This window comes from Macrosteles quadrilineatus, unplaced genomic scaffold (genome assembly GCF_028750875.1).
Source record: "Macrosteles quadrilineatus isolate MER2022 unplaced genomic scaffold, UCM_ALF_1.0 Scaffold_4__1_contigs__length_99947679, whole genome shotgun sequence".
Classification (NCBI taxonomy): Eukaryota; Metazoa; Arthropoda; class Insecta; order Hemiptera; family Cicadellidae; genus Macrosteles; species Macrosteles quadrilineatus.
This window is the reverse complement of record NW_026542597.1, coordinates 48,360,104-48,385,897: the sequence shown is the minus strand read 5'-3', so window position 1 is coordinate 48,385,897 and position 25,794 is coordinate 48,360,104. Positions and strand designations below refer to the sequence as shown.

At 35.9% G+C, this 25,794-nt stretch overlaps 1 protein-coding gene across 6 annotated transcripts in view; it reads right to left on the bottom strand.

Annotated features, from left to right (window-relative positions):
* Nucleotides 1-25,794, bottom strand: part of LOC128992460 (bromodomain-containing protein 3-like) — an 86,305-nt gene that overhangs the window by 42,000 nt on the left and 18,511 nt on the right. For 4 of the 6 annotated variants that reach the window (XM_054416037.1, XM_054416040.1, XM_054416042.1 and 1 more), the window contains 11 exons: nt 23,007-23,312; nt 19,796-19,990; nt 18,558-18,851; nt 17,525-17,815; nt 14,778-14,846; nt 14,287-14,370; nt 13,598-13,699; nt 13,095-13,240; nt 10,356-10,515; nt 9,500-10,007; nt 7,663-7,833 (listed from right to left, as the gene is read on the bottom strand). In XM_054416037.1, the coding sequence (XP_054272012.1) occupies nt 7,663-7,833; nt 9,500-10,007; nt 10,356-10,515; nt 13,095-13,240; nt 13,598-13,699; nt 14,287-14,370; nt 14,778-14,846; nt 17,525-17,815; nt 18,558-18,851; nt 19,796-19,990; nt 23,007-23,312 (2,326 nt within the window). The remainder of the gene's footprint in view (nt 1-7,662; nt 7,834-9,499; nt 10,008-10,355; nt 10,516-13,094; nt 13,241-13,597; nt 13,700-14,286; nt 14,371-14,777; nt 14,847-17,524; nt 17,816-18,557; nt 18,852-19,795; nt 19,991-23,006; nt 23,313-25,794) is intronic. The other 2 variants (XM_054416038.1, XM_054416039.1) reach the window with 2 other exon arrangements.

Sequence of the window (25,794 nt, the reverse complement as noted above, 5' to 3'; positions counted from 1 at the left end):
GTCTTAATCCCGGGCCTTCAATCCAATCCCGGGGATTCGGGATTAGTCTCAGCTGATCCCGGGATCCCGGGATCAATCCCGGGATTATATAATATTATGATTTTTAACTTTATAGCCATTTTAAATGAGCGAGAAGTCTCCTCGTTGAGTACTTTAATGCTTACCAGTGTTACTCTGCGCAATGTTTCCGTTTTCCAAGTAAATAAATACTACCACGCCGAACTTTCATCGCCCGTATTTCTTATTTACAGTGTATAAATGTTTATATGTCACTATAGAATATAATAAATACTTAAAAAAAATCACGAGCAACCGCACTCGCACGTAGCCTAGATACGTCACGCTAATAGATAGATTAAAGATAGCTAAGAGAAAAAGATAAAATGGGAAGAAACACGAGTAGCAGCGTTAAAATGTTACAGTATTTTGACTGACAGAAATAAAACATTATAAGATACTGAAAAACAATAAACCATCTGCTTATGTAGTAGCGTGTGTATGAAAAACGTAATTTTAGATTGTAAGAAATTTAATCACCACACTAATAACTAAATACGAAGATAAAGCTATAGACCCTAAATATTAGCAACCTTAATACTGTAATGAGATTATAATCGTGTGTTAATAGTTATATTTTATGGCATCAATGAAAATCTATAATATTAAAACGAAACATGGTTTTTTATTTCACGATTCTGAATCAACCACTTGACCGATTTTCACGATTTTTGTGTTGAAAGAAAGATAATTTTGAGAACTAGGGAATGTCGAAGCTATAATTTTAATTTAGGGTTTCAGTTTGTTAGAAAATAAGTTTCAATTTTTAAAAGTCTAGCAGCCGACGCTAGCAATTTTAAGTATTTTCAGTGCTGGTTAAACTAACAGCTGGTTATAAACTGTCATTGAAATGTTTATGTTACAAGTTGTTTGTATAAAAAAATATTGTTCTTCGGTGTTGGCCTGCATTTTCACTTTAAAATTTAGTTTTTTTTTCTACCGTGAAGGATCTGTGTTATCAGGAAATGTGTTAATTTGATCTGTACATCTCAAACAGTTTAATCAAATTTTGTCGTAAATGCAAACTGCGTGAGTAAGTTATTTAGTTTATACCATGGAAATTTCATCTCATATTTGGGAAATGTTTTTTCAGAAATGTATTGCTTAATCGTTTAAGATATAAGTGGCTTATGTGTTGATACTTCTTTTTCTGTATGTCCGAATGAATGTGAGTCATACTATAATTTTGGTTAGTAATGAAAGAGTCAATTGGTGTAGTAGGTCTCTATAAAACTGTCCAATGAGCTGCAAGGTGCAGTAGAAACCAAAGTCGACTCATACCATACCATAACTCTCCCCATAGTATTGGAAGTGCAGACAAAATATACAGACCAGTTCAAGATAACGGAGGTCGAGATAAAAACAAACAGAGAGCTAAGAGAAATGTGTAAACACCCAGATATAGGGGTGCATTCCAGAATTAAAAGGCTTGGATGGGCAGGCTATGCGTGGTGGATAGGAGATAAATCAACTTTTAAAAGTATATTCCATAGTACCACAAGATAAAAGACCACTTGGAAGACCAAGAATTAAGTGGAAAGACCAAGTTATGAAATACATCCTCAGACCGGGATCTAAATTAGAAGAGACAGGGGATGGAAGAGAATGGGTGACCAGAATCCTCATAAGGTGTCAGTCTGTGGTCACGGAGGTAAAGGTGCGGTAAGTACATACACTGTATAAGTGGTATATGCAATTGTAGCAACTCTATGTGAAAATCGGTCTCCAATCTCACTTCAAGTCTTTTCAAATCGACGCAACTGCTTTTTTATGGTAAAATTATCAAATTTAAAATGCATATCGCTATATTTTAGGTCTATATAATCGGATGGAAGAAATAGGTAGTCACGTGACATTTGTTAATAAGGTCAACAAATAAAAAATAACAATTAATTGTTAATTAGGTTATACTTTAATACTTTCTTATGAAAGGTTGTTTTGGGGGCAGGTGGCCCCCATTAAAACTGCCAGAATTTGTCACTGTGCGTGTAAACTAGATATTCTGAACTATTTCGTTTTAATTGACTACTCGATTCCCGTACGTAGGACGGGCCAACAGCTCGTAATACTTAAATTTCCGATTGCAATGTTATGTTTGGTACACGAATTCCGTGGTAAATTTGAATTTGTTGAAATTCAATATTTACTATTTACATTTACATTCGTTAATATTACAATGTAAAACAATATAGAAAGCTTGGACAATTTGATGTTTTTTTTTACCAAATAAGAAAAATGAATTGATATAGTAGGCCTACTTCTGTATTTCTTGAATCATTGTAATCATTGAAAGAACCGGGTGTTAAAAATGGAAACATAGGAAAGTCATAGAACGAAACCAAGTAAGTGGAAGAAATAGAGATTTCTTTTTTTAAATTACTATCGTTATCAACCTATACATATAATGAAATATAATACATGTAATGTATAATGAAGAACACCTATTATAGGAAGATTCCCACAAATAATGAACAAGTATGTTAGCCAAAGTACTACTATTTTGTAGGAAACATAGACTTGACTTTACGATGATTGGCAAAGGAAAACCCCCTAAGGCTGAATTAATTTGGCACGGCAAGGCCATTAATAGGTGTTCATAAAAGTCAAGTCATTTCAAAAGAATATGTTTCTTTTCTTTAAAACAAAATTATTTCTTTTTACCCAAGTTGTTTGTGGCTTTGCTGGGTGCAATTTTTCAGTGAAAACTATGTCTGTATAATAGCAAAGCCATTAAAACAACATATATGACCACATTGTTTATAACACAGTCTTCAAAGAAGCTCTGTAAACATGTAAAGACGTAGATTAACATTATATTTTGAATAAGTTAACTATCCAAAATGTAAACCCACGTCTATCCCTGAAGTAAGGATGCATACTTAAATCAACGATGCGTTTACTACCTAGTATTAACTGTATTTATTTATTTATTTTATTCATTTTGCTTCCAACGGTCCAAACAAATTAATTTACAATTATGTTTACGATAAATATTCAATGTTACTAATATCTGTATGATGTGTACTTGGACGAAAGCCAGGATAATAAATCAAAAACTCCTAAACAAACTTGAAGAAGACATTCTGTACAATAACGGCTACGTTAACTATATTATTCAGAGAAATTCTATGCATTTATCCATCCACCCATCTAACTATCTATTTATCCTTCTATCTATCCCTCTATCGATCTATCTATCTATCGCGATGGAATAAATTTATTAAACCGATTTAATACAAAATAATAACAATGTAAATAAACTACTTATAACGTTAACAATATAGGTAAAAAATGTAATGTTCCACTATCACTCTTAAACACATTACAGCGATTGTTTATATAATAAATAAACAGAGTAGCCTACAAGACTTAGTATGGGGTTGGATAATATGTGTAACATAATTATTGTGATACAAGCTAACCTCAAATTAATATGTACCATAATACGTACACTTAAGCAATAATTAATAAAATAGCATACACATTTAACACAATGACACACACTTACATTTTACTCACATTTAATGTATGTATGTATGTAGACATTAATTTTCATTGTATATAGTTGAGCGCTTTTTGCCTGTGTTTGTGTCACAACCATGTCACCAATGGCTGAATGCTTGTGTAATGAGTACGCAGTGCGGGAATTCAGTGCATTTTTGAGACCAAATCGGTTCTGAGATGACCGGAAACCCTTTCACTCACTTGTGAGCGATTTGTTGCTTACGAAGAATCATTCCCGAAGGTCATGGCTCTTACAATAATCCCTATTTCTTCGGGCTTGCATTGCTGTTTGCTTAATAGCCTTTTAGAAAAAGCGTTGACCTATGATGTGATTGTGGCTTCGTCTTGTGTATTTTCAAAGTTTGAAGGAGACTTCATAAAATAAGTAAAATTTTATGATCAGGTTTTATGTTATTAGATAATAGTGTATAAAAAGTATTACAGTAAAACAGACTAAGCAATAATGTGTTCAAGTTGTTCATGGTTTAAGGAAAATAAAACAATATATAGCCCGAGGCGAAGTAAAGTGGCGAAGCCAGATTTTTTCATAATCTCTTCGCAATTATAGTTCCTTGGTACAATCACTATATTCTGTACAGGTTTGAAAATCCAACATATGTCACTGTAGAAGGCATTCTCTACTACTTCATTTTCATAATACCAATTACAGTAGGTTTATTGAGTGGGGGGGGGGGGGGGGGTACAATTCCACCCCGTACACATTTGGCTTTCTGATGGGGGGTACAATTCCAGGGGGGTACAATTCCACCCCGTACATAAATATTTTGATGTTGGCAGGGGGTACAATTCCGGGGGGTACAATTCCAGGGGGTACAATTCCGGGCCGTACATCTCCTGCTCTTTTTTATATCTAATATAACTATCCGGTTCACTGATCACTTACCCACATTAAATAGATTAGATTTCGTTAAAATCAAAGTGTACGGGGTGGAATTGTACCCCCTCTAGGCGTGACGTCAAAATGACGTCAACGATCGCCGGGGGGTACAATTCCAGGGGGGTACAATTCCGGCGACCCCAGTAAAGTTATCATAATCTTCCTCGATCGTAGCTTAATTCAAATAATTTCCCGCAGTCATCATTTCAAGCAATATTTTTGGACATTATCATTTCCTGCGGTCACGAAAACGTCATCGTCGTCTCCCGTGGTCACGGAGATATCATCGTCGTCTTCAGCGATCACGGATACGCCATCGTCGTCTCTCACGGTCACAGAAACGTCATCGTCGTCTTCCGCGATTACAGATACGTCATCGTCGTCTTCCGCGATTACGGATACGTCATCGTCGTCTCCCACGGTCACGGAAAAGTCATTGTCGTCTCCCGCGGTCACGGGAACGTCAAACGTCGTCTCCCGCGGTCTCGGAAACGTCATCGTCGTTTCCCGCGGTCGCGGCAAAAAATTCCCGGTTAAATACAAAATTCACGCATAATACCCGGTTTTTTCCCGGTTAAAAAAAATCACGCATAATGAAATTAATAATTCCCGGTTTTCCCAGATTTCCCGTTCGGTGGACACCCTGAGTAGCTATACTGGATGGCAATGTTCTGCAATAAAACTGGCTTTGGACATAGTACTAAGTGATTCTGATAGATAGCAGCACTACCCAGGTTGCAGTAGGTAAAGTAGTGTCGCTATCTAGCAGGAAATAGGTGGGTATAAGCCCTGTTCCAAACGACCCTGGTGGTGATTTTGGGAAACAATATTTTTTATTGTCAGAAAAGTACGTCCCCTTGAGCTGCAAAGAAATAATATTACGCTCGTGACGAGCTGGCTGATCCATGGTAACGTTAAACAACAATGAACGGCGATGTTCCGGAACGTTCCTAGCTCCTGGCGCCGTGGCCCGTTTGACGTTCCGGAACGTCCGTAGCAGCGAAAGTGTTAAAGATAATAATAATGATGCAAAAAATGTCTGTAGACTCTAAAATAAAACTGCCAAAATCTTCAATTTCAAAACTTTTGAATCTCGAAACTCGGTGATCGAATCTCGGAACCGAAACTTTTCCAAAGTTTTGATGGTTTTGAGATTTGGTTTTGACTCATCACTATCCTGTACATTAGGTGGGTAGATAAGAAATATGTTAAGACCAAGTTTTAGCTTACAACATTTTTTGTTGTGGTGTTTCCAGAGCAATTGATTGACAATAAATAAAGAGGTTAAAATACCTGACTGTCGCCTTGTGGTCCAAGGTTCGACCTTCTCGATTAGGCGCATTTCGGCGCGAGCGCCATCATCAGATTGGCATAAGAACTATAACTAATCTTCCCTGAAGAGGAGCGTTGAAGGTTCAAAACACAAAAAACACTATTCAACCATTATCAGCAAAACAATATATTATTACCATTTGATGCATTCTTGGTAAAGGGTCCACACCAGAATAGGTTTGATTTTTTAACAAAAATTTGTCCAGACAACAGCTCTGAACTCTCTGTTTCTGATCCTCTTTTTGGAGGGCTGCTTCTTAGGTTAACTCCTTCCTTTAAGGAGGTTGTTAAGCTTATATAATGTCACAAAATTGTTTAAAAGTTGATGTTAACATTATTATTTTATCTCTTGAAAGTCTCGATAAAATCCTCAAGAAGATGGTAGACAGAGGCTGTTTCTTTTATGCACACAAAATGTATTCCTTTGAATTTAAAGTCTGTTTTCAAGAAAGCCAATGTAGGGCTATAGGTTGTGACTTGAAACATTCGAGCGACCACACTTGGTAAGATATTATAACTGTCTTTTCCCCGCTCTTTTGATAAATATGGTTCTACAATCTGACTAGCAGGGGGTGGAAGAGTTACTTATACGATATTGTGTTAATCTGATGGTCTGAATAGTTTTCAAACATTTTACTAACAGAAATTAGGAATACCTTAAAAAAATCTACTTGAAAAAATACACCCTTAGCACTTAACCTGAAAAATCAACACATTTTTTCAACTTTATATTTCATATAAACAATCAAATGATGACAGATACTACACACTAACAACTACTAGGGCAACATGCACATGTAACTAAAGCTTACAATAACCATGCGATAGTTAGATAAAGTTATATGCGGTGAAGAAATAAAGGGAAACGTGAGGTTCATAGGTCAACTACGAGACGCAATCAGATCAAAGTCGTAAGTTGGAACTGTGCTGGCTAGCTAATGTTAATAGTGTGTTAAAAGATTGGTGGATTTTAGTGCAAAGACAGAGGAGACAAGAGTCTTGTCATGCTAAAGTTTAACAAGCAGCTTCTAATTTTTGGAAAGAGGCAAAAGATCAGGGTTGGACAGGCTTTGAAGAATGGCCATGCTCAGGTACATCAACACACGAGTCTCCTAACCACTTTGGTATTTAAAAATTACTGTTTTTGTAAGATGGATTTTTTTCTATTTGGCAATTGAGATAACATATTCAAATCCAGGCCCTTTAAGATATTTTCCTGCTTTCAGAATAGAAGAGATTTAAGACATGGGAAAAATTATGAAGAACAGAGATTTTTTATTCAAATGTAAAGGGGGAAACTAAACACAAAATATACCTGCATAAATTGTAAAAGAGCAGCATTTTTCTAAGAAATATATAATTTATTACAAACTATAGAAACTTTAACAGTGTTGTTACAACGTATGGCATTCTTTCAAAATACCAGTACAGTATTAATTGATATAGGTCTATGGTTCAAATGGAGTAACACATTTAAATTTATATTTTTTGCAAAAAGAGTTCAAAAACAAACCTTCTTTCATATGCTAAGTTTGAAGGGGTAACGCACACTAAACAAAAGGAGCTAGACATTATTTCCAAGATATTGATTAGTTACCTTATTGTTCTGAAGTTTACATAATGTGCATTCCTACTACCAACAGTTTTTCAACCGATAAAATCTATAGTCCTTTAACAAAAATGTAAGTTTTGTTAACCTTAGCAATAAAAAAAAAAACATGTTTAGACAACTTAAAATGTTCAAAACTAAATTATTTTAATTTAGGCTATTGCATGTAGTGTTTATAATAAATAGGCTATATTTAAAATAAGTTTAATTAAAAACGTGTGCCGATGCACCCTTTCCACCAGCAGGCAGCATAACAACTTACAGTAAGGCTTACGTGGCTTTTTCCTAAGACAGGTGGCGACGTATGACTCTAGTTCCCTCAGTGTGGAAGGCTTCAATGTCTCAAAGTCAATCTCAATCTCGTCCGGATTCGAGTCTCTAAGCGATGGTTCTCGAGATTGGATAATGTGAACAACTCTACCCAATTTATCACCTAAAAACAACCAAGTTATATAAAATGCAACACTCCCAACTACCAACACAACTTACAGAAATGCTCTTAGTTAGATATTAATGGTGGAATGGTAATCCAACATTTTAAGGGTGTAATATATTTTAAGGCTTTAAAGATATAAATCCAACTTAAAACAAAAGGAAGACTTAAATTTTAAAATTCAGGAATAGGCTATTACTGATAATTAATTCATCCTTGAGTATTCATTTGTAGAAAAATGGCAAAACCCAATAGTTCAAAAATGATTTTTACAAATATTAGATTCAAAAGATTTAAAATAAATCAACAAAAAGTATCTGAGAAGGAATGATCCACTTATTATTTGTTGTAAGAGACGAAACTAGGTTCATCCACCCGAAATATGTGAAAAATTTGCCAAATCCTTCAATTACGGTTTAACACCTTGGTTAATAGATAAACAAATCCCAACATTTTAAATTTCATATGATTTGTTCCAAGTTCAGTCAATGAACTGCCCCTAAAGAAGAGTAGCAATGAATAGTTATAATTAACAAATAGGGAATAACAGAAAATTAAGATTTTTTCAAAATATTTGTATTTTCTTACATAAAATGGCCATAAGTGCACTAAAAATTGTTTTTATTTAAAATTTAATGTCATTTTCAAAATAAGCCAGTCATTTAATATAATAAATTATATAATAAACAAGTAAGTGTATAAAATGTGTAAAAATCAACTGTTTTTTGTATTTTTTTACCGAAAGTACATTTAGTTTGTGAGTGTCGCAAAGAAGTAATATCAAATATCTTTGCTGATAGTTATAATACGGACTGTGTGGTGATAAAAAATACGCATGTCGCCTACTTTTCAGGTGGTCGAGATCTTGGGGGGAGGGGGACAAGATACAAAACGCTCTATGCATTGAAACGACTATATCTCGATAACGGTACGAATGTGACACCGGTAAAAACGTCATTTTAATCAAAAGAATATGGCCAATATAAAAGGTTATTAGGTAAAAAGTTGTATCTTAAGTAATAAAAAAGTTATAACAAAAATATGTGTCACATAACATAACGATGTACAAGAAATCCACAGTTTGATTATAAAGGAAAACGTCCTAGCTCTAATAACATTTAAAGGTCAAAAACTATGGCATAAATATAGAGTACAGTAGACTCCCTCTTATACAGACATCTTTTAACCGGACAATTTTTATCAGCACATTGGTTCAACCGGACTGGATCGACAGAAAGTGGGCGGTACTGAAACGACGTTTCTCGTGAGAAAGATTTGGGATCATACAGAGACTACTTGTATTGTTTTACTATTTTTACTTAGTAAAATTATTGGAGCGCCCCAGCAGTAAGTAAAATTATTGGCTTAAAATATAGTATTCATTAGAAATTTATAACTAGCCTAAATGAGTTTTAGGGACGTCCGTTTAACAACAAAAAAACTGTTATCCGGAATAGTCTACGTAACAGGGCTGGATAAGCGGGGTCTACTGTAACATAGCCTAAAATAACCATATTACTGATATTATTCCAAGAAAAAATACATCCACACAATCCATTTAACTTTTGTCTAAATTTTTTTGTAACACTTTACCCCAAGTTTTATTATTTTATAAAAGAATATTAGTTATTATTCAGTATTTAAGTTCTTGTTACTAATTTCTCACCAGGTAGTTTGTTGATATCCAGGCTAAGCTGTCTCTTCTCATCGTAAGACATAGGTTTGGCGTTGTCTTCATCCTCAGAATCAAACGTAGATAATGATACAGCATTCTTTTTCTTAGAATTTGTCGACCTGGAGTTGGCTTTAGGCCGTTTACTTTGTGCGTTTGCTCCTTTCCCACTACCTCTGGCACCCCCTTTGCTCTTAGGTCCTTTGCTTGGCGGGGGCGCGACAGGAGGAGCCCTAGCCCCCACAAGCGTACTACCCTTGTCCAGCACGGGCTTCATGTCCGTTCCCAGCGGAACATTTGTGATATTAGCACCCACAGTATCGTTCACAAGCACACCCCCAACACTTTTCACTGACGATCTATCAGCACTACTCGGTTTTTTACTCTTTTTACTCGAGTTTGTCCCGACACTGCTACTAGATCCTTCCTTGTGTTTCTTCTTTTTCTTTTTATGACTGCTTTCTTCTAACAACTTTCTCATTTGCTCCTGCATCGCTTTAAGCTGTAATAGGTATAGAAAACAAATTAATGTAATAATATGTACCTATGTATTTGTTGTAGGCTATGATGTAAACCAAAAGTAATTAACATTAGTAAAAACTGCAATTTAAGGGCAGTGATTTACTTCCACTGACATAAAATCTTTTTCATTACGATAAACAGATTCATAAAACTGTTGTACAAAACATTATAACAGTTTGAATACAAATAAGACATTAATATTTCTAATACCAAATATTTAATCAAAAAGGTTGTTCAGCTTTTAAATAGCAAAGTATAATTGCTATGCAAAATACAAAGACAACAAGAGAAATATAAAACAATATAAAAGACATGGAAGGTTAATCACCTGTTCTTGAAGAAGCAGAAGTTTCCTTGCTCGTTCATCTTCAGAATCATCTGACTCTGAATCCGAACCAGAGGAAGACCCAGAGGAACTGGTTGAGTTAGGTTCAACAGCAACTAGAGCCCCGGCGGCCAGTGCTGGCTCGTCAGGGATCTTGGCAAACCTATAACATCAAACATGCTAAACTGACACCTAGTGGTACAACCCAATACCATTGAAAGAGAAAAAATTTTTAAATGCATTAAATACAAGGATAGGGATCAGCTAGCTTACCTGGTAGATAGAGTCCAGATTAGCCTTGAATACACATAAAACACACACATAATATTTTTTTACACATAATATTTCGTCCCAGTTAGGGACTTCATCAGAAGGGAGAAGAAAGAAAACCAAGGTCTCTTCTCCCTTCTGATGAAGTCCCTAACTGGGACGAAATATTAAGTTTTTCTGTGTTGTGTCATGTGTTTTATGTGTATTCAAGGCTAATCTGGACTCTATCTATCAGGTAAGCTAGCTGATCCCTATCCTCGTACATAATAATCCTAATCAGCCAATTGGACTTTCCTTAACTCCTAAATGTATTAAATGTTGTTTTAAGGATTTTTTCAGAATAGCAGGCCTACCTGAATGGTAAAGAGGTGACTTCTCGGCCACTATTGGACCTGAAGACGTATCTCTTCCCAACTCCCACTTTCTTTGATTGGAAATGCTGTCAGTAAGGATGGACGGGTCCCAAAGTTTAGGGAAATTTTAGGGGAAAAAATCTTTCTGATTTTCGAGACGGGATTACATTTGATTCCGGAATTTTTCTGGACGGGATTTGATCCGATCGTCGGCGATTTTGCCGCTATCGCAAGGGATGTTCACTCGATAGTTCCGCGAATGCAGGTGGCAAAGTAATTTTGACAATCGCGCCGTGAATGCGAGTCATTAAGATGATCGCACCATGACCGCGGAGTCATACCGTGGATCACGCTCTGACCAAGAGTCATTTCGACAATCGCACTGTGACTGTGACTCATACCAACGATCTCGCCGAGACCGAGAGTCATTAAAACGCGCTGTGACCACCACGAGTCATTTCGACGATCACACCAGGACCGTGAGTCATTTCGACCATCGCGCCGTGACCACAGACATTTCGCAGTCGTGCTGTAACCACGGAGTCATACTGACAATCACGCCGTGCCCGCGAATCATGATCATAAAAATTCAAACCCGTCCATCCCTAGCCGTCAGTGACATTATCATATTCTAATTGTTGTGTTAAGTGTTAAGATTTGTTTGTGTTTTTTCGTTTTTTGTACCATGGTTGACTATATTCTAATCAGATGAGTCTGTTATCCTACTAATATTATGAATGAGAAAGTTTGGATGTATGGATGTATGTATGTTTGTGACAAGTAAACGCGTAAAATACTGGTCGGATTGGGCTGAAATTTGGTGTAATGATAGCTCACATTCCCGATTAACATATAGACATATTTTTTCTCAAAAATCCTTGCGGGCTCCGTCCCAGTGGCTCTAGAGTTTCCCATGTTAACCTTATGAGAATTCATATTCAAAGGGAATTAAGGAATTTTGCCAGCTGTTCCTACTACACAAGTAAATTCTATGATATTCAATAGCATTAAAAGGTTATAAGGTTTACCAACAGGGTGCAGCACTATTAATTCTTTTTACATTTATGACAACAGCTAATTTGAACCAAGCAGCAACAAAGCAACAAAGCTGTGAGAACTTAACTTTTTTTCTTTTTTCTATTGTTTAGATGCAGTGGTACAACATTATGGCTATGGGAGATGTGCTTTTGTTTTTGTTACTATATTTATCATTATTTAAGGTTCAGTTGAGGTAAGTGCCTTATATAAATTTACTTTACCTAACCCGCCATGTTAAACTTCCCTATCCCGAGCGTGATGTATACAACTTCACTCACTCAGTGAAGTAATGAAACCCATTTAAATAACATTGAGTACTCAACTTAAAAAATTACAAGCTGCTATACCCGTGCTTTGCAATGGAAAGAAAATGTGACCTAGAGAGCTATTAAAGTGGTGCTGATGTGTCATGATAGAAATATACTGTAATAGTTTACCGTGAATTATAGTAAACAAACTTTTCTTAAAACGAGTCCTCTCCCATTGCAAACGCAAAGCACGAGTATAACTGCAATAAGCATACTTGTACGTCAACCTCGTTCGAAGGACGGGTACTCTGCTAGTCATCTATAAATCCTCATCCGCTTAGTCTTGATGCTAAAATTCTTAACCTCAACGTGCTTAATTTAATGAAGGTAACCAAAACACATATCTAATAGCATCTTGACCCAAAGAATTGTAGTATATTTAAATATATTAAAAAGAACAAAAAATTATAGATCAGATTTTTTTAAATTTTAAGTTCAATGGTGTTTAGTGGTTTGTTGATTACTCCTCAAAGCTTTTTGTGCGATATCATAAATTTAAAATTAATGGGACAAAAGAAGTATCTTGAAACCATGAAATGTTTTTCACAACTAGACTATGTAAAACACTTTCCAAAGCATCATCTGACTAATGGGTCAATACAGAGATTTGCAAGAGTCCTACAGGCTCGAGAGAGCGGAGCACACAGCCGGAAAATCAAGCCGAGCTTTTACCATCGCAATAGTAATATGCGTCTGCAAAGTTCTAGGAAAAGTGATAAAGTACAAGCAGATGTAGTGTATTCATAGCCAAACAATTGTTTGAAGAAATATACCTCATTTCAAAAACATCCTGGAGCTTCTTTCCCATTGCAACTACGTCGTGGTCAGGTGGGTTATACTTGTAACAATTGGTAAATATTAATCTAACGTCAGCAGCAAACTCAGGGGCCGTCCTGTATTCTCGGTTGTCCATCTTCGTCTGAAAATTTAAAAAAATTTGTTTAAGAGCCAAGTTTACTAAGTTCTTTATTTTAATCCACTATATTTTATCAATTGATTTTTTATTTTTAAATGAACTGTCGAGCAAAAACATTTATATAGCCTATCAGAGATTAGACGATTACTCTTTAATAATGAAGAGAATGAATCAAAACAATTCTTTGTGATCACAAGTTTTCATCAATTCCACTGTATCTGTACAGTCCCCATATATCTGAGCTTTTCCTTTTTCGTGAACTTGTTTACCATAATTACGGTTGGTATTTAGGTGTTCTCCAACCTGGGTATTTTTTTACACTGTAGCCTTGTATGGGTATAGAATGAGAGGTTGTCTTACTTTCACTGTGCCAAGATCCATGGGTTTCTTGACAATTTCATGGTAATCATGTAGACCGAGCCACTCAGCATCTACTGGCTTGTAGAAAGGCCAAGCATATCCCTAGATAGAGAAAAAACAATCTAACTTAAACCAGAACATTGATTTGAAACATAAGCTGAAACAAAGTTTCTTTATAATAAATTCTTAACTAAGTTGTTACTTTATTATTGTATAAATAATACTGGTAAGTTGTGCTACATTTTGGGATAGGCAATCTCTGTTTAACTTCACACTAATAGAATTTAAAACATTATGTCATATTGGTTACTCGGCTGGAAAAGAAATGTCTTGGTTGGCCAGTTCTTACTTTGTACCTTAAATTCAATGACAAACATCTTATACCCCATTCACAAAATTAAGGCGGTTTTGGGGGAAGAAATCTATCCCCTCCACTTTAAAAACAGTAATCAGCAGTAGTAATCAGCTCAGTAGCTTAGGTTTGCCAAAACGTCAATCAGTGCAATAAGCAAAAACGATGTAGTGGGGGAACTTCCCCTCAAACCGCCTAGGCTACATTTTGTGAACTGACTATAGTAGGCCTACACACTTGGATTAAGTTGGTAAACTCACAGAGAAAAGGATGAATGCATCAATAAACAGTATGGCTACTACTGGGTTCTGCATGGGTTTGTACTAATCATACTTACTGAGTGCTTTTTTGAAAAGAGCTCTTTGAGGATGTCATTACATGCTTTCAACGCTTCTGAAAGCTTAGGTTTATCATTGGAGGTCTGGAAAAATAAGTATCCATTACATAAATAAAAAAAGCCAATGTACAGCAATATAATACAGGGAAGCAAATCAAATGTATCAAACTAAAAGTGGATTACTATTCAATACCAAAAATTAATGCTATACCTATATGGTATTATTAGTATTTCCTCACATAATTAGGTTAATTTTTAATTTGTATCTTTTTCAAATGTGCAATAAATTTGCAAAAAAATTAAAACAAAATTACAACATATGAAAAATGAATAATATATTTAGGTTAATCATTTACAAACAGCAAAGATTTAAAAATTTACTAATTAAAACTAGCTGTAAAAAATCTTAACAATTAAAAATGTGTGTCAGAGTAGGATTTCTTACATAAAATATAAATAATTTGACATAGTTTATTTCAGAAATAGATTACCTGACTTGATGAATTGGGTGTCATTGACGCTTGTTGAACATATGGCACACTGTCTTCTGCCCTCTGAGGCTGAAAAAGTAATTAAATTATACCACTTAATACAGCAATACTGTTAAAAATATCAAGACAGACAAGACATAAAAAAGGACAATTATTAATTAACAGACTTGATACATATTTGACAAAATGGACAATGTTTACCAAATCATAAATAATGAATAAAACATATGTTAGTTCAATTAAAATAAAGAAAAAAGGCAGGCATGGATTATTACATTTTCTCCCTCCCCCCCCCCCCTCAACCAAGAACTGCGACCTTGGTAAGTGGGCGCTGGAATGTACCTTTGGTTGTTTTTATGTCCACAACTCTTATAACACCATCTTTACTTGGGTAAATGGCTGATATTTGTCCAAGAGGTCATGCATTTTTTTTTGGTTATCTTCTTCTACTAATATAGCCAAGTCCCCTAGTTGAGGTGGTTCTATTCTTTTGTGTCACTTGTAGGGGTTTCAATCCCGGGCTCCCAAATCCCAGTCAGTTTTTGATACCTAGAAATCCCAGGATTGGCGTCTTTTAATCCTGGGATTAACGGGATTGCAAAACCTATGTTTATATTTAATTTTTTGTAAATTTGTGGAATTCTACTTAAAGAAAATGAATAAAAATACGCCCAAAGACACTTGAAGAAACATATTTATTGTTTACTTATGGGACGATACATTTATACAGTAGGCCTATATGAAATATGGTATTAGTTGTGATCTATTTCAATTGGACAATCTATCATGAAACTCAATAGGCGAACATAGTGTAAATATGTTTCATGTGTATTAGAGGTATTTAGATTTACCTTCTGAAAAGGTTATTAGGCCTACATTAGGCCTACATGTTAAAAGTTAGTTAATAACAGTACCGGTATAAATTATTTTGAGTTTTCTTTTGCCATTACACGCAAGCAACACAATTGATGTGGCAAACATTAAACATGGCAATCGGTAAATTGAAGTATTGTTTTCTTAATACAGTAACATTAAAGGCCTGATAATATAAACACACCATTATTATTTTATTATTAAGATTCAGTCTTGTTGTTATTTAACTGAAGTAGTAACAGTTGTAATCATAGGAGTAATAATTTGCTCTTAACACGTTCACTACCAAGCAACGCACATTTGCGTCGGTCCGGTCACTCCTACAGAACAAAAGGAATGATCATGACGTTGCTTACGGACCAAGAGATATAGGAATAACATTGCTGACAGACCAAAAGAGAAATATTGTTTAAATGGACTTATTGACTTCATACTAACCTTAAGTGAATTAGTAAGCAATAAATATTGTTTTTATTTATCGTTTTGAGCAAATTTTTAAACGCCGCATATATGCGTCGGTCTGTCTATTTAATGAAATCCAGTTAAAAAGATAACATTTTTTTCAATAGACCAGGCGACGCACGTAAGCGTTGTGGTAAATTTGGTTGTTTCAAGCTTTTACACAAACAAATAAAGAAACTCCACTAAACACTAGCCAATACTGCAAAGGTTATAACGTTTACATCTGTTCTGTGATGTCGCGGAATACACAATGTAAACAACAATGTTGCCAATTGTTGTGTGGTGTAACCAATCGTCATATCCACAGACCAAGCGACGCACATTTGCGGTAGATATCCCTCTAGACTGATACGATAAAATCAGGGCTTTAAAATAGACCGTTGCTAAGAAATACGCTGATTAATAACATTGAATACCGACGCAACTGTGCGTCGTTAGTCTACTATTTCAATGTGACCAGCTGACGCAAATATGCGTCGGTGGTCTATTGTGAGAAACGAGTCGACACACAATTGCATCGCTGGTCTATGCGAACGTAAATTCCATATAATTATGGCTAGCGAACGTGTTAATCATTGAAATAAGCAAGAACTTTAATATTTTTCAGAAAAAATGTACAGAATGTAATCATTTCTTCACAGAGTGTCATTCACAATAACAATTTATGTAAAGTAATGATATTTGTGTACCAAAGTTCAATTATTGTACAGCTTATTACCACTATACATACTCAACACTTTGGTCTAATAGGGTAGCGGTAAGGACAAAATAATTTTAAAATGATAAAATTTATAGAAAATTAAAAATTAGTTTGTTTCCAAGTTAAATGTTTACTATGTATTCATAACTCTCCCGCAGACGTGTGGACGTTATCATCGCCTCCCGCGGTCGCGGAAACGTCATCGTTGACTTGCACGATCGTGGCAAAATCATTATTATCTACCATGGCCGTACAGACGTTATCATCGCCTCCGGTGGTCACAGAAACGTCATCATGTTAATTAAATTATTTTGTTACCTTACAATATCCTGTTACAAGGTAACAAAATAATTTAATTAATATAAAGCAATATCCAGAAGTAGGACAATGAATTCTGAAGTCATCATGTTGTTTGTTCTCCCAATCACTTGCACTAAAATTCGACCTTTGATTGTAGTAGGGGTGACTAGTCCCAAAGGATCAAAGATAGACATTGCAGCCTTCAAAACATCTTGTTTAGTTGGATAACTTGATTACAATAAGTTTAGTTGTCCTTTCAGTTTGGGTAGGTAAAAAATGTACATATTCAAAATAACTCAGTAATTTACATCATCACTATCTGTAGGTTGCTAAATCCAACTATGTTCAAAGAAAGCTTGGTCTATTAAATATAAGCAAGCACTAGCATTAGCACAAAAACACAAATACTTACTTTCTTTATTTGTCTTCCGGATTCTCTTCGTGTGCCAACTTTAGCCGCTTTGGCATCGGCGGGAGCGTATAGGGGGTCGTACGCTGCAGGGGTGACGGGGGTGACTGGCGGTGTTGGCGTTAAACTATCCGCCTTTCTCTTGACGCCTTTTTTTACTTTGGTGGGTGTCGTGGGAGGAATGATGATACCCTTACCCCCTCTGTTAGCCACGGCGTTGTTGCCAGCAACTAGAGCCGGGGCGACGTCGACAGCAGGCTGCGCCGTGTAGCTGCCTACAGCTGGCGCAGCGACCTGCCATACAAACTTGCGTTAAATTACAGCAAGCTCAATATTGTATAAATTTATCTATCAAAACACAACTTGGATTGAAAATGATTAGGTTAATATATTACAGAATAAGGAATTGATGCACAGCTAACTCAACCAAGAAAAGAGTTCCAGACTGTTTCAGAACACAGGAAAGTTCACCATACAATTTAGTTAATCCCTACGAAGGAGGCTTCTTTAGAAAGAAGAGGTGGTTTTTCTTCTGTCAAATCAAATAAAAAGTTCATCATTCTCACTTTAATCATTCATTCTTGTTAATAATTAAAACCTACAAATAAATTTGCCTGTTACTGTATTTACCTGCAGTTACCCAGGTACCTATTTTACTTTTCAATTTACAAGGGACTTTTTTCAGACAAATTTCATTTCATCCTTTGTTTTGAAGACTTGATTAGGACACACAAAACATCATTTTTCTGAACTCAACTTCCGTACAGCACATCTGCTTGCCCTGTCTTGACCAAAATGTGTTTAATGACAATCTCTTTATGATTTCGCATAAATCCAAACCAGTTGACTTTTCAATTTCAGATCATTTATTCATTTGGCAGAAAAGATAATTTAATTTAAGCTAGATTAAGCTAGTTGAGGTCTTTTCTTGGATGTCAGGCTTTTCCAGGAATGGTTTAAAGACCTACTATACAAATCAGACAACAATTTCAAATATCCTAGGGAAACAAAACAAATTCTGTTTGTGTGAAGTTACCTGCTGGGGTAGAGAGTTGTGAGTGGCATGCGTAGTCGGAACGGTGGTGGTAGCAGTGGAGCCGGGTATGGGAGATGGCAGGTGTGGGGCCGCGGCGGGGAGAGATGTGGAGTTGGTGACAGGGATGGTACCAGGAGAGGCACCAGAGGCAGGACGACCCCTCGCAGGCCCCGCACCTCCCACCACCACACCCCCGGCTCCTCTGCCTCTACCAACCGTTTTCTTCTTCGCATTCTTTTGACCCTTTGGAGGTGGCGGGTCCAACTCTATTTCCTCCTTTGGCATGCCAGCAACCTGCAAAAAAATGGGATGGTTATTAGCTGTGTCCTATCAGAAAAGTGTCCGACAATCAATATGATTAGAACACAATAGGCAAAAATATCACTTGAGTTCCCAAATGATTTTATCTCTCCATATTGATTGCTATTAGGCCCAAACACCACTTTCTGGGATAAAAGTTCTACTTTATATTCACAGCAAACTTAAAATAATATCCTGAAAGAGTATAAACAACCTAATTGGGCAAAGTAAACTTCTGTATGACAGCATTCTTTCTCTTTAACATTACAGGCAATATAACACTACTTGTGCACCTGTTGCTCGAATTCGAGCAATTGCAAAGTATTATTTCAAAACGAATAACAGTCATTATTTTTGATTACTTAAAAGAGTCAATTTAAAGATAATGTAATCAATCACTCCAGTCGTCGAAACTGAAAACGAACTCACTCTGAAAACTAACGCTCTTGTGTGTATCATGTGTTTACTATGATCAGCTGTAATTAATATAAATTATTCGTCTGTTTAAGTAAACAAAATCTTTTCTTCATAAAAAAATTTTGATTTCGATGGCATGTGGGGCAAAGCCCCGAGGACTTTTATCACAGGAATTGGTGAAAGGGGAGGTCTACACAAAAACTACTTAATTTTGAAACATCGTTTGTAAAAATCCATCCATTATTAACATAGGAGTAGTGTTTCTTAGAAATCGCCTCCACATATTATATAAGGATTATTTTTGTCCATTGCTTAATCATATTTCAATAAAACCATAGCTTTAAATATTAGTATAGGTAGGAATAAATTTCAAAATCTTTTTCAGTAAATAATTCACTGGCTCATACACACCAACACAGTAATAAATTTTAATATGGAATCATTCTTCGGAAATAACTCGCCAAGTTTAAGTGTTTGTTAGCCAAGATTCATAATTTTATATTCATAGAAAGCAAACTTACCTTTGTAAGGAACAATTTCTCCAGAGTTTGAGCCATCACAACGACATCTTCACCCGGTTTATTGTATACATAGCAATTTGTAAACATTGTATTGAAGTCCTGGATGCACTCTTTGCCACTCCAATAGTAATTATTTTCCAATCGTTTCTTGATTGTCCCCAAATCCATTGGACATTTTATTAATTTGTGGTAGTCCTGCAAAAACATTAGGAATTGTCAAATGTCTAGTCTATTTGTATGTCGACTCAAACTTCAATAGTGAGTTGTCTTTAAAACATCATTAAATTTTCACAAAACTGCTTCAATAAAATGGTTTGGTTCTATATTAAGAGAAAGCCAAGTGGCTGATTAGTAATTAATACTTTTTAGAAACTTCTTAGCCAGCGAGAGCACACATTGCTGTCTAAATTTGTACTTTTTTGCGTAAAAATTATATTTATTGCGTGCTGGTATCGTGAGCCTTTACTGTGCATAAGACACCTTAGTCCAGGAACGGTGACCTACTTTTGGCCATCCTTTAACCTCCTCATTTCAGTCTAGCAACATCTTCTTGTCATGTACTGGTCAATTCCACCCTTTGCGTCTTCTTGTGTTTTGTTGGTTTCAGTTGTTGCAATAGGCTACCTCTTAAACACCGTCACAAATAAGTTGTCCACAAACTGAGATAGGGCAGTATCTGTACAAGGGCTACCATGTTTTCAAGGATAACTTTTTTACTAGCATCCCTTTAGCTTTTAACTAATTTTAATTTTCTCCTATTCTCCTTTTCTCCTACATACATAAGTATGTAAGAGAATCTTACATTCATCATGGGCACTGTACGAAGGAATAGAAAAGGCATTCCATCTACTAAAAGAAAAATTCAACTTTGCCCAAAAAACCTACATGAGAAATGACAATCTTTTATTTTTAGGCTTCAGAGAAAAAAAATCAGAAAAACCCAGTTATTTTATTATCTTTTAAACATACAGCCAAGTCTATTGAAAAAGTAAAAAAAGAACAAATGAAAATATAGTAAAAGAAATTCCTGAAATGATCAGATAATGAATTGTTACTTGGATGAGAGGCACACCCTAAAATATTGGAAAAAAGGGACTTTCAATATTTTTGCAAGAATCCTTCTGAATGCCTATATAATTCATCTTCAGGCCTCAAGGTGTCAAGTGATCACTTCATTCGAAGGTCGTTAACAGAGTTCAATAAATAAAACATATACAAAACACGATACACGGAACGGACACACATTACAAAAAACACGAAAAACACGAAGGGACATTGACAAACGATCGTGACCGGGCTGAGGTAGACTTTACCTCAGCCCGGTCACGATCGTTTGTCAATGTCCCTTCGTGTTTTTCGTGTTTTTTGTAATGTGTGTCCGTTCCGTGTATCGTGTTTTGTATATGTTTTATTTATTGAACTCTGTTAACGACCTTCGAATGAAGTGATCACTTGACACCTTGAGGCCTGAAGATGGTTCAAAACAAGAACCGAAACTAGTTGCCTAAATCAGCAACAAAGGATTACTATATGCAGGTATTGTAAACCATTTTAAGTATAATACAGTAATCCGGAGGCTAAACAACTATTTTTATATAATTCACTCAAGAAAATACCAGCGGAAAAGTAATGTCAAGACCACTTTACCATTTCGATTACTGAGGCACTGTCTTCACAGTGGTATGAAGAAAAGAATTCTAGTAGATCTCAAAAAGAAGATCATGGAAGATCATTGGTCATGGTTATGGACCAAATAACAAGACTCGATTTGGCATAATACCTTTACCTGGTAGACAGGAAAGGAATTGCTGTGTGTACAGTCCTCTTAGCACAAAAATAGGAGGCTAGAGAAAAAAAAGCCGTACTATATGTGTTCGTTGCAGTTGCGGTAAAGGACTACATGGACTTTGCTACGGCGAACATATTGTGTGCCAAATAAATAATAACAATTCCTGTTTGTAAATAGTTTTTTGTTTTGTGTTTGCATGATTGATTGCATAGAAATTTTTTCATGACTTTTGCATGGCATGTTTGAGTGAGTTTTTGTAAAAAATACTAAGGTTGAATAGATTTACGTTTTGAATATTCTGGAAATGTTTATTTCATTTTACGTTTTCAACAAAAGTTAGTGCTAAGCTAAAGGCCTTTACACAGAAATTATTTTGATTTTTTTTTCAGCAACATTACTTTTACAATACCATAATATGATTTTTGGAAGAAATAGTAATAGAATAATGTTATGAATTATGATGGAGTCTTGTGTAAACCCTCATTTCTATAATTTATTATAAGAGTATTTTGGGGTTCGGATACTTCCTAATTTTTTAAGGTAGGTGCATGGAACTAGCTGTGTTTTGTTCAGAACTAAAGTAGAGAATTTAAGATATACTCGTTCAAACATAATATTTTTCTTAAAAAATATAAAATAAAACCTATTACTATTAATGAAAGAAAAAAAAATTACAGTTGATATGGGTTATTTTTACTTATTTCTATGTAGAATTTCATAGAGAATAAAAGGAAACAAAAAGTATGCCTCTATCTGTTTAGACAAAAAAGATACACAAATTTTACTAAACGCTTCCAAAAATTTGTAAAAATGTCTGGAATTTTTAGCTAGTACTATCTGGCAATCACACCGGTGTACCGGTATTTTTAGGTAGGACCAAAATTTTTTTGCTAGAGTGCAAAGGGTTAAGCATTTTCAGAAGGTTCTAAATTTAATATTTTAGACTCTTTTTTACGATTTTGAGGAATTTAAATATAATGCTTACTGAAATATGGCTTTTTAATTTCACCCAGTCGAAAAGACTGTGTGCGTCTCCTCATGTTATGCAATTCAGTGTGACCTGCCAGGTTAAGAAATTTCAAGTTGAGGGACTAGCAGATGCACAATAAAACAAAATCTTCGATCAACTATCAAGGAAATCCTATTTCATGTAGGACAAAATATCAGTTATGTTTTGTTACCTTTTTTATTGTCTATTAGTCTTGAGACCTTAAATTTTCTTAGGTCAAATAGCCAAATTCTACACATTAAAGCAATCTTCATACATAAAAAGGTAATAAGTTCTTAAATAACTATCAATCACTCAGTACTAACAACTCCTCTAGTTGTGGTATGTGTTACTGTCAGGCAGCCATAAGAATACTATCTTCAAAACAAATTAATTCTTATATCACAATGACTAGCCTAAGTCAAAATACTCACTGGAAGATTAAGTTTATTGGCGTCCACGGGCTGTTGTAGAGGCCAGGCATACTGATGTTTCCACACAGGCTTCAGCACAAACTTGGCGATGTACTGGAGTTGGTTGGTGTTGCGGCCGGGACGGTCAGGCGGGGGGATAAACGGAGGCTGCACCACACCATTGACAGGCTCCAAGCGGGGCTCGTCCCGTGGCGGCGGCTCCTTGCGAGGCAGGGGATCACTGGCACTAGAGTTGGTCCCCCCGGCAGCCGCCGCCACCGCCCCCTCTGATGGTCTCGATGCCACCACTGCGGAGTTTGTTGTGTTCTGTGAAGTAAAATGTCTAAAATGTATTAAGATTGATATATGCTACTAAACAAAAAGTTCATCAAGGTAAGCCATCATTTAATTAAGCCATAATATTAAAATTTAAGGATGATTCCAGGTTTTCACAGGTATACCAAAATTCTATAGGTACCGTAGCCTACTATAACAAAATTTAGATTTCTTTTAAGTACCATACGTGAGACAAGATTTAAGAGACAACTCAAATAGGAATACAGTTTATAATGCATGGGCTATTTGTTGTTTTGTGTCAAGGTATAAAAGTATGTGTTACCGGTACAATGTATAAGACAACTCAAATAGGATTACAGATTAAAATGCATGGGCTATTTGTTGTTTTGTGTCAAAGTATAAAGTATGTGTTACCGGTACAATGTATAAGACAACTCAAATAGGATTACAGATTAAAATGCATGGGCTATTTGTTGTTTTGTGTCAAGGTTTAAAGTATGTGTTACCGGTACAATGTATAAGACAACTCAAATAGGATTACAGATTAAAATGCATGGGCTATTTGTTGTTTTGTGTCAAGGTTTAAAGTATGTGTTACCGGTACAATGTATAAGACAACTCAAATAGGATTACAGATTAAAATGCATGGGCTATTTGTTGTTTTGTGTCAAGGTTTAAAGTATGTGTTACCGGTACAATGTATAAGACAACTCAAATAGGATTACAGATTAAAATGCATGGGCTATTTGTTGTTTTGTGTCAAGGTTTAAAGTATGTGTTACCGGTACAATGTATAAGACAACTCAAATAGGATTACAGATTAAAATGCATGGGCTATTTGTTGTTTTGTGTCAAAGTATAAAGTATGTGTTACCGGTACAATGTATAAGACAACTCAAATAGGATTAAACAGATTAAAATGCATGGGCTATTTGTTGTTTTGTGTCAAGGTTTAAAGTATGTGTTACCGGTACAATGTATAACAGGGTGTCCACCAGGCCAACCAGAAAAAAATCATGAGTAATTCATGAGTAAAAAAAAAAAATCCAGGTAGTTCAGGTCGTACTTTTCATACTAAAATTTCCAACGTGTTTTACGCCAACTCCCGCAATGCTGTTTTAGCGCTCTAAAACAGCTTGCTATTTTAGTTATCGGAAAGAGCATTCTCAGTTAAGGGGGAATAAATATGATTGCTGTAATATTGCCTGACACAAGTATTCAATTTTTGTGTATTACTGATTAGACAATCCAAAAATTAAAAACTAATCCTTAAACCTGCAATTTATTAATAACTTCCTAAAAATAGTGATATGTCGATACCAAAATTTATCAAATCTCTGTACAGACACCTGAAAAATAGATTCTTAATACTGGTAATTTCTATTTTACCAAATTTTCTTAAGGATTACTACACCAACCCCTGGCTTTATGTACTTTCATATTGTACAATTTTGGAGTAATGGGTTGTTTTCCAAGTGGCCTAGAGAAATAATAATGCAGAAATTAAAAAGTTATCATAATCTTTCTCGATTGTAGCTTAATTCAAATAATTTCCCGCAGTCATCATTTCAAGCAATATTTATGGACATCATCGTCGTCTCGCGCGGTCACGAAAACGTCATCGTCGTCTCCCACGGTCACGGAGATATCATCGTTGTCTCCCATGGTCACGGAAAAGCCATCGTCGTCTCCCGCGGTCACGGAAATGTCATCATCGTCTTTCGCGGTCACGGAAACGTCGTCGTCGTCTCCTGCGGTCACGGAAATGTCATCATCGTCTTTTGCGGTCACGGAAACGTCGTCGTCGTCTCCCGCGGTCACGGAAACATCGTCGTCTGCATGCGCGATCGCGGCAAAATCACTAACATATCCCGCGGCAGTTGGACATCATCATCGTTTCACGCGGTCACGGAAACGTCATCGTCAGCATGCACGATCACGGAAGCGTCATCTTCGTCTCCCGAAGTCACGAAAACGTCATCGTCGTCACACGCGGTCACGGAAACGTCATCGTCGTCTTCCGCGGTCACGAAAACATCATCATCGTCTCCCGCGGTCACGGAAATATCATCGTTGTCTCCCGCAGGCACGGAATGTCATCATTGTCTCCCGTGGTCACGGAAACGCCATCGTCTCCCGTGGTCACGGAAACGTCATCGTCGTCTCCCGCGGTCTCGGAAACGTCATCGTCGTCTCCTACGGTCACGGGAACGCCATCGTTGTCTCCCGCGGTCGCGGCAAAAAATTCCCGTTTGAATACAAAATTCACTCATAATTCCCGGTTTTTTTCCGGTTAAAAAAAATCACGCATAATTCCCGGTTTTCCCGGTCGGTGGACACCCTGTATAAGACAACTCAAATAGGATTACAGATTAAAATGCGTTTGGTCAAAAAACACTTTTTACCTTCCCCGTAGCAGCAAACCTAAGCACTCGTTAATTCTAATGTTATTTGAATTGGGAATAAATATCTTTATTTATGGAAATATTTTAGTAAAAATGTAATCAGAGAA